At 54.3% G+C, this 9,949-nt stretch overlaps 1 protein-coding gene across 1 annotated transcript; it reads left to right on the forward strand.

Moving 5' to 3' along the window:
- The first annotated feature begins 4,974 nt into the window (after positions 1-4,974).
- On the forward strand, positions 4,975-9,878 carry KLHDC8B (kelch domain containing 8B). The gene is made up of 6 exons (XM_002758335.7): positions 4,975-5,079; positions 6,040-6,549; positions 7,630-7,794; positions 8,133-8,357; positions 8,453-8,554; positions 8,996-9,878. The coding sequence occupies exons 2-6, from the start codon at positions 6,174-6,176 to the stop codon at positions 9,190-9,192; spliced, it is 1,065 nt and encodes a 354-aa protein (XP_002758381.1). The 5' UTR covers positions 4,975-5,079; positions 6,040-6,173; the 3' UTR covers positions 9,193-9,878.
- Positions 9,879-9,949: the final 71 nt, after the last annotated feature.

Below are 9,949 nucleotides of genomic sequence, written 5' to 3' on the forward strand. Positions count from 1 at the left end.
CTTCTTCCTGCCCATGTGACCCCAGGATCCTCTGGTTGCTCTGTATTTCCCATGCTTATACAGAACGGTCCAGGCACTCCTAAAGACAAGTGCCTACTCCACCCAGCAGTGCCATAGGCCTCACGTTAGCTTCCCAGGGCCTTGGCACTGATGGTGAGGTTCTCAGTGCCTTTAAGTGTAGCCAAGGTTTCCAGCAGGAATTGCAAAATCTCCTGTTCCTCTGGGGTCAGTGCTTCTAGCCTTTTGTCCTGATAGAGAGAAAGGAAAAATGGGGTCCCAAGGGCCAGGGTCTCATGGGGTGCAGTCAGGAAGCCCCACCTTGGTGATCCCAGCCCCCAACTGTGGGTGAGTCCCATCTCTGACCCTGTCCATGGTTGAAGATTGATTGTTCAATCTCAGGACCAATTTAACCAGTTTTTTTTTTTTTTTTTGAGACGGAGTTTCGCTCTTGTTACCCAGGCTGGAGTGCAATGGCGCGATCTCGGCTCACTGCAACCTCCGCCTCCTGGTTTCAGGCAATTCTCCTGCCTCAGCCTCTTGAGTAGCTGGGAATACAGGCACATGCCACCATGCCCAGCTAATTTTTTTGTATTTTTAGTAGAGACGGGGTTTTACCATGTTGACCACGATGGTCTCGATCTCTTGACCTTGTGATCCACCCGACTCGGCCTCCCAAAGTGCTGGGATTACAGGTGTGAGCCACCATGCCCGGCCTCAACCAGTTGTCTTTTACAGCTTCTTCAAAGCCAGCAGTGTTGGTCTCCTGTGTGCAGGTGAGCTGTAGGGTCCAGCCCTACAGGGTTCTGTGAGCCCCTCCCTGCTGGTGTGGAGATGAGAAATTGTAAAAATAAAATACACAAGACAAAGAGATAGAGAAAAGAGAGTTTGGGCCCGGGGGTCCACCCTTTGGTTAGCAGTCCAGCAGTGGCCCCGAGTGTCTGCACACTCTGACTTTTATTGAGTTGCAAATCTGGGGGCAGGGTAGATGGGGCGTGGCAGTGATAGGGTCAAGTATATCACGTGTCATGCAGGTAGGGGTCAGGAATTTTCAGCAGCTGAGATGAGGTAAGGGCCATAATGCGTCAGCACTTTTTCCATACTTGTCACAAAGTTATTAAGAGTTATGTTACTTTTACTGATTAATTCTTACAAGAAAAAAGGAACGTGTTCCATGTCAATCTTATGATCGGTGGAGAAGCCAATCATAAGATTGACATGGAACGTGACCACTGAAGCACAGCATCACATAGAGACAATTAAGCCCCTGGATGTCTTCAGACCTACCTGACAGCATCAGGCTTACCACAAGAACTTGGAGAAGTGGAGTTTTCTCCTAACTCCTCCAAGGAAGGAGACGTCTTCGCTATTTTGGATGTCTCCTTCTCTAGCTGGCTAAACAGCAGGTGCTTTTGCCCCAGTTTAGCCAAGGCACCCTCCAGTAGCCCTTGTGAGGGTGTGATAGAGGGCTTAAAGCGTCTTGCCTTAGAGTCATTCATTTCACAATGTCGCCTCAGGTTCACACTTCCAACCTGAGAGGCATTAGTAAAAGAATTGAGATTACCTATGAATAACTAATAACTACTAATTTCTAGTTACTTTCTTCTTCATTATTTATATGATGATAAGCTGAGGCTTTTGGCTCCAGCGTCAGCACTTATGGGATCTCCCCTCTACAGTGAGCCATGATTGTGCCAACAGAAGCCCCTTCCATGGAGAGTGAGAGCCCATCCTCCAGGGATGGCACCAGTGTGGGCATATCCAGACCCCTCTCTGGTGATGTTCAGCTCAGAAGTTAGGGCAAATGGAGATCCAGGAAGGGTAGATTCATCCTCTGGCTGTGTTGTGTCCCTTCTAGACATGAGAACTGGGGAAATGATAGAGATTAGGGCTAAGGATCATGGGGTACCTCTCTCCATTCGGGGGTGGTAGGGCTGAACTTTTTGCCTCCTGCTGCCAAGTATGCCCTAGATGGAATTCTTTGGGGGCACTCATTAGAGTGCAGGCTGACTTGACTTGAACTCTAGTGGATGCTGAGCCTACAGGCATAACTGGGATTAGACAGGATGAGATGGAAGAGAACACAGGGTGATCCTGGGATCCAATCATTGCTTTCCATTTAGCAACTTCTCTTCTTCTTCTTCTTCTTTCTTCTTCTTTTTATTTTTTGAGACAGAGTCTCGCACTGTCTCTCAGGCTGTAGTGCAGTGGTTCAATCTCAGCTCACTGCAATCTCCGCCTTCTGGGTTCAAGCATTTCTCCTGCTTCAGCCTCCTGAGTAGCTGGCACTACAGGCATGCACCACCACATCCAGCTAATTTTTAAAAAAATTTTTAGTAGAGATGGGGTTTCACCATGTTGGCCAGGATGGTCTCAATCTCCTGACCTCATGATCCACCCACCTTGGCCTCCCAAAGTGCTGGGATTACAGATGTGAGCCACTGCGCCCAGCCTTTTTTTTTGAGATGGAGTCTCAATTTGTTGCCCAGGCTGGAGTGCAGTGGTGCGATCTCAGCTTACTGCAACCTCCACCTCCTGGGTTCAAGTGATTCTCCTACCTCAGCCTCCAGAGTAGCTGGGACTACAGGCACTCACCACCATGCCTGGCTAATTTTTGTATTTTTACTAGAGGTGGGGTTTCACCACATTGGCCTGGCTGATCTCGAGCTCCTGGCCTCAAATGATCCATAACCTTGGTCTCCCAAAGTGCTGGAATTACAGGCATGAGTCATCGTGCTTGGCCAATTTTTTGTGATTTTAGTAGAGCCGAGGTTTCACCATGTCAGTCAGGCTGGTCTTGAACTCCTAACCTCAGGTGAGCTGCCCTCCTCAGCCTCCTAAAGGAGATGTATTAGAGGTGTGAGCCACCCCCTTCCCCAGCCTTATGTGGTTCTCCGTGGATCCTGGACCCGCCTCTATCTGAGCAGAGAGACCTGATGGAGATCTAGATGTGAATGAAGGCATGGCCTGGAAGGGATTGCCCCAAGAGAAAATATGTGTGCCTGGGAGAAAAGCCAGGGTTTAATCTTGAGGAGCCAATTCCTGGTGATGGAGAAGAAGCAGAACCTAGAAAAGATTCTGAGAGGCAGGACAAGCAGCAGGAGGAAGTTGAGGTCACAAGGGACAAAACTTTGAAGATGCTACCAAGATTTAGTTAAGACAAGGATCAAGGACCACAGGCAGATAAACTTTTAGCTATATGGTATTCCATGATGACTTTTTCAAGAACAATTTTGGGGGAGGAGTGGCAGCACACTGAGGTGTCAAGTAACAAGGATATGGAGCTTGTGAGGACAAATGGCTTCAAGAATTTGACTGGAGGGTAGGAAGGGGAGATGAGGGACTTGGGGTCTTGGGAGATATCTAAAGAGAAGTGGCTTGTAAGTGCTTAATTGCTGGAAAGGAGGAGGAAGGAGCTTGGAAAGGAACAGTAGCAAATGTGAAGGGGTCTGCAGTGTGAGCCTCCTGGAAACCTACCGGCAATCACAGGAGGGTGGCACCAGGGCTCCAAGTGAGGGCACTGAAGAGCAAGTCCAAGGTGAAGTGGGACAAGGAAGGTCAAGGTCTTCAAGTCAGGGTCTGTGCAGGCTGTAACAAGCTTTGCCACCACCATTTCTGTGCGGGCCCTCTGAATCCAACTGACAGCCCCTGAAAGGGGCAAAGGCTCTCTTCCCCCGTCATGGGGAAGGGTCTACCCATAGACTTCTGGGAAGGCCAGATGTGAGGTAGGCCAGGGAGTTAATAGGGAGAGCCAGGGAGCTCTCAACTCATGACTAATGGAGATTTGAGAATGAGTACCTCAGCTCCCCTTGCTCTTGGGAGCAGCAATAATGTAAGGCCTATGTTCTACGCTGGCTCCCAGAATTCCCAGCAGGATTTGGTCCCAATTGCCCAGAGTGGTAGCTTGCTTGATGACACTTCCTTTATTGGCTGCTTTCCTTGTCTCCGTGCCACTGCTGGTGTTTCTTGGCTTCACCTCCCATTCTAACTATATGCATGTATATCTTTGTTTCCAGGTCTGCTTTGGGGAAACTAAGACAAGCACTGTCCATGAAAGGGGAAAAAGGCAGTGAGCAGACACAGACAACTGCAAGGATCTCTTCCTACAGGTACCACTGACCTGTACAAATGGGCCCCCAGCTTGAAGACTCGGCTAACACTCTGAATGCTCAGAAAATATGCAGGGCCAAGATCTGGGCCTGGGGTAGGTGGGCCTGTCACACCATTTTGCTCTTGCTTGACCCCAGAGTTGGTTAGAGGCAAGCCCAGTATCCTAAAGATGGCTAGTTATAATGCACCTTGGGTCCTGAAGTAACCCAGGTCTCTCAGGCCCTACAGGATAAGGCCAGAGTGACCCACTTGGGAGGTCCCCTGGCCTCTGACTCTTCTAGCACATCCTCTGCTCAGTGTCACTCCCTCCAAGAATTCTACCCACCCAGGTTTGTAGAACGGCCAGTACCTTCTGTTCCTCCACCCCTGCTATCCTCAGCGTACACTGTGAGACCTATTCCTGCTTTATGCCAGGGTAAGGGCGACCCAGGCTGTCCCCACAAGGCAGAGGCCCAGGCCATGCCCTCAGTGGCCTCCAGGGGGCGCCGCCACGAAGCCTGACGTTGGGCTCCCGGGAGCTCAGCGGCGGTGGGCTGGCGCCGGTCGCACAAGCCCTCGGGTTCGGCTGGCCTACTCTACAGCCGGCGCCCCCCAGGGTGGGTCTGGCTCAGAACTGCCCCTCGCCATACACGTGTTGTGTCGCTCGCCGCTGCCTCATTTCTACTCCTGTCCGAGGTCGGACGCTAAATCCTGGCAGGCCCAGTGTCCACGTGTCCGTTTATCTGTCTTGTTTGCTTGTGGCCGTCGGTCGGCGCGCCCCACCTCAGCTGCGGCATGTGCAGGGTTAAGGCGGGAGGAGGTTTCCCTGAGTCGGAGGGGGAGGGGGGCCAGGGGCGGACCTGGCCCAGCCCCGCCCCGCGCCGGAGCAGTGCCGGAGCCCCGCCGGAGCCCGATTTCAGCACCAGCCAGATCCGGCGTCAGCGGAGGCGGAACGGCGGACCCCGTGCCCTGGCAGCCACGGAGCATCGGCGGGTGAGTCCCGCGGGAACCACGCTCAGGGGAAGTTTGGGGCGCGGGGCGTAGAACCCCAAGCGCGCTAGCCCAGACCCGCCCCCCCCCGCATCCTTGAGCTGGAAGTTTGGGGCCAGGAGGCCCTCCTGCCTGGGGTCCAGGAGTGTAGCCCCCAAGAGAAAGGGGTGGCTGGAGAACTTGGGGATCTGCTGCGAGGGAACCCAGAAGTCCAGCTGCCATTCCTGCTGGAAACGCCCTGGACTCGGACCCTGGAGTCCTTTGGTCATGAGATTCCCCCAATGGCCCCCCCACCCCACTTCTGGACACCAGAGAATCTGGATTCTGGGGGGTCTGGAATGGGCAAACCCTTGAGGGGAGACCGCCAGAGGAGAGTGTGGAACCCTGGTGTGCAGCCCTGCCCCTAGTCTGAAACACACCTGACTCTGGCCTTTTACTTGTGGGAATGGTTTAAATTAACCCTGTGGAATGGCCCCCAGGATGTTGTAAGGCTACTCTGGAATGTGACCCCTGACAGCAGGCATGGGTACCCTTCAGGCTGCCCAGAGCACTCTGGAAGCCAGTAAGGGGAGGATACAGTAGGACTCCCCTCATGCAGAACTAGTGTGAGGCTTGTTGAGGGGAAAGAAAGGGGTCCAGGATGGAGTCCTGTTCTAATCACCTTACTACTACCTTCCTAGACCCAGATTTGACCCAGTTGCTGAGTGGTTAGGGTAGTGGGTGGGAAGCAGAATTCTTCATGCCCCCATGAGAAAGAGGAAAGTTCCTGGGTACCTGGGGTCTGCCCTCCTTCCCACTCCAGGAGAGCCTCCACAGTGGTGTGCTAGCCAGAGGGGTTGGGTTCTACCCCTGCCTTTCCCACCAGTGATTTTGGGCCAGCCATACCCTCAGCTACAGGCTGCTTATCTGTTTCCTGAGGGGCTGGTCAGTGGCCCTGACCCCTGTTTTCCCTCTCTCCTCCAGGTGGAGGCAAGGTCCCTGGACTGGTCATATACCCCTTGTGACCCTGGCAGAATCAAGACGAGGCCCTATCATGCCTCCCCAGTGAGGCCTACAGTCTGAGCAGACAGCATGGCCTGTCATTGTCAGTGAACACCATGTCTGCAGGAGGTGGCCGGGCCTTTGCTTGGCAGGTGTTCCCCCCTATGCCCACTTGCCGGGTCTATGGCACAGTGGCACACCAAGATGGGCACCTGCTGGTGTTGGGGGGTTGTGGCCAGGCTGGACTGCCCCTGGACACTGCTGAGACACTGGACATGGCCTCGCACACATGGCTGGCACTGGCACCCCTGCCCACTGCCCGGGCTGGCGCAGCTGCGGTGGTTCTGGGCAAGCAGGTGCTAGTGGTGGGTGGTGTGGATGAGGTCCAGAGCCCGGTAGCTGCTGTGGAGGCCTTCCTGATGGACGAGGGCCGCTGGGAGCATCGAGCCACCCTCCCTCAAGCAGCCATGGGGGTTGCAACTGTCGAGAGAGGTGAGTGGCCTCCCAAGGAAGGCACTTCAGGTACCCTAACACCTTTTATTATTTCCTGACTTAGTCCCTTGCCCTTAGAGACTGAACAAGAGCTGTAATTTTTACATAGGTGCCCAGGACGTGGCCTTGTCTCCTGTATCCTTTCCAACCTAGCTTTGAGCTAGGCTTTCAGTAGCCTTCTATTAACTGCCTTTTCTGTCTAAGGTGGGAGGCAGAGACCAAGCCGATCCCAGAATGATGGGAGGCCCCAGCCATGTCCCTACCCCACTCCTCATTTCTAAGAGAAGGGGATGGGATGACCTAATGACTCCCAGAGTTATAAATAGTCTGGGGTGGGGAGAGGAGTAAGGCCTTTGCTCAGAGCCTGGCAAGTGCTTAGACTCCCCCCGCAAACCCTTTCCACACAACAGAGAGCCTGATATGGACAAAGGCCAAGCTGACCTGGGGATGGTTGCCATGGAAGCCCCCAGCTGACTGGCCCATTACCCCAAGGCCCCCAGACATACCCTAGCTCTGAGGGTTTAACAGAGGGCAAGAGCCTACTATAGTGAAAGATTGTGGCAGAGGTGAAAGAGGTGTCGGCAGGATCCCAGGGCAGAAGGCTTGTGGACAGTACCTTTGCCCAACAGACCCAAACCATTCCTCTCCCAACCCCATCTCTAACTCCAGCTGGTCCCTAAGCCCCCTCCCCAGACTGAGCTCTGTGCTAAGCAGATCCCCATGTTTCCCACCCTGGCTTAAGCCATCCCCGGGGAGTCCCCACCTTGTGGCCTCCAGGTCTGACCACCAGCCCAGGCCAGCCCTGCTTAGATGCCAGACTCTGTTGCCATAGCGTCTCCAGGGAGACAGAGTCAGATTATAATTAGATCAGCTGCCTCCTGCTCTTTACTCAGAGGGGCCCTGACCAGAGTAGGAATTCCAGCTCCCCCAGCCCCCACACCAAGCAGAGTGTCTGCTGCTGGGGAGGGATGCCATAAACACATGGGTCTCCAGCCACCCCCAGGCCTGACCAGGACAGCTGTCAGGGTGGGGTGCCCTGGCAGGCTGGGGTGCAGTCTGAACTACTCTTTTTCTATGCAGATGGTATGGTGTATGCTCTGGGGGGAATGGGCCCTGACACGGCCCCCCAGGCCCAGGTACGTGTGTATGAGCCCCGTCGGGATTGCTGGCTTTCGCTACCCTCCATGCCCACACCCTGCTATGGGGCCTCCACCTTCTTGCACGGGAACAAGATCTATGTCCTGGGTAAGAACCTGGGGGACGTGGGAACGGGGTTCAGAGTCTAGAAATCCTCATCCTCATAGGTTGGCTGGGATAGAGATTGGGCTCAGTCCAGGATGGCAGAACAAGAGAAGCTTTGTTGCAGTGATCCATGGCTGCTCTGAGGCTCTGACCCCTGGTGGTCCTGATGGGGTTGAAAAACCAAACCCCAATGCCTGAGGGCCTGTAGGGTGGATGATCCATGTGCAAGTGTGCACACAGCAGGATGTGGGAGGCTGGGGCAGGCAGATCAGCAACCTAGTGATCGAGAAGCCCACCAAGCCTCCCGGGCTCCTTCTCAGGTACCCCAATTCCATTGACAGGGGGCCGCCAGGGCAAGCTCCCTGTGACTGCTTTTGAAGCCTTTGATCTGGAGACCTGTACCTGGACCCGGCATCCAAGCCTACCCAGCCGTCGGGCCTTTGCTGGCTGTGCCATGGCTGAAGGCAGTGTCTTTAGCCTGGGTGGCCTGCAGCAGCCTGGGCCCCATAACTTCTACTCTCGCCCACACTTTGTCAACACTGTGGAGATGTTTGACCTGGAGCATGGTGAGCAGTGGCTGTTCTGGGCCATCCTCTCGCTCTGTGTGGGATGGAGGGGCACAGTAGGTACATGAATAGAGCTGACCTCCCCTCTCCTGCAGGGTCCTGGACCAAGTTGCCCCGCAGCCTGCGCATGAGGGATAAGAGGGCAGACTTTGTGGTTGGCTCCCTTGGTGGGCACATTGTGGCCATTGGGGGCCTTGGTAAGTCTCTGTGGGACTGGGGAGAGGAGGGAGTTCCAAGACAGGGAAGAGTAGCTCCTAACATGTGTGCTACCTTCTGCCCATCCCCAGGCACTCCAGAGTTCAGATCAGGGCTTTGTGAGCTCTTTCTTCTATCTGTGAAGCAGGCAGAATGTGGTCTGCCTGGCCCAGCACTCAGGGTATCCCTCAGTGACTGGGGGCTCTGTCAAGCACCAGCAAGGGTCTACAAGACAGCAGCAGGACAAATGACCACTGTATGCACTGTCAAAAGGACAAGTAGAAACATGAATAAACAAATGATGAACCAGGCAATGAGGAGCAAGACACTGATATCTCATCCTGGGATGATACCTACTGGGCTATTTTCTGGACTCAGGGAGTAGAAGGGCCTCGAGTCCCTATAGTATATGCCTCTCACAGCCTTCTCTCTCCTTCTTGCAGGAAACCAGCCATGTCCTCTGGGCTCTGTGGAGAGCTTTAGCCTTGCACGACGGCGCTGGGAGGCATTACCTGCCATGCCCACTGCCCGCTGCTCCTGCTCTAGCCTGCAGGCTGGGCCCCGGTTGTTTGTTATTGGGGGTGTGGCCCAGGGCCCCAGTCAAGCCGTGGAGGCACTGTGTCTGCGTGATGGGGTCTGAAGACCTGGCGGGATCTGTCCACTGGAGCAGCTCAGTGCCAGAGGCAGCTATTTCTATGGCTCCTTTTGCTGCTGAGGACACTCACTGTGGCTCTGTGGGATGAGAGAGGCACGGGGATGAGGACTTGAGACATTGGCTTGGGACCATGGGTTAGGGGAGACTTCGTCTTTAGTGCAGGCCACACATATGCCTATACCTACCTTTATCATCATTTGTTCATGAACCATGCCAGCTCCATCCTTGCCCTGGGACCTACTAGGCCTTCCATCCAACTGGGAAATGGGGAGAAGGAAAGCTGGCCTCATGCTCTTCAGGATCAGTTCCTATCTGGAGTTGACCAGGCCCACCCCAGTTGCCATTCCTGAAAAATGCCAGGTGCCAGCTTGCCTTTAGGGTCCCGGTAGACCCAGGAGAGTTCAGAGAGGGTGGGGGACACAGAGAGAGTAGAGAGGATGTGGGAACTGCCAGAGGGCCAGAGCCCAGGAGTTCAAGCAGAGGAGTGCTGGCTTTGGGCCCTTTACACTGCTGGTTGTATGACCTTGAGAAAGTCACTTCACCTCTCTGTGCCTCAACATCCTCATCTATAAATGGGGATCTCTGAAACCTTCCTACCCTACCTACCTCACAGGGCTGTTGTGAGGACCCAGGGAGCTTGGATGTGGAAGTAAAAGTGCTGCTAAAACCTAGTGTGTGGACCCTGGTGTGAACTCCCTTCTTGCTTCCACTGCTCCTGCCCTCCTTTGGAGGTCTCAATGCT

The sequence above is a fragment of the Callithrix jacchus genome, chromosome 15 (assembly GCF_049354715.1).
Source record: "Callithrix jacchus isolate 240 chromosome 15, calJac240_pri, whole genome shotgun sequence".
NCBI lineage: Eukaryota > Metazoa > Chordata > Mammalia > Primates > Cebidae > Callithrix > Callithrix jacchus.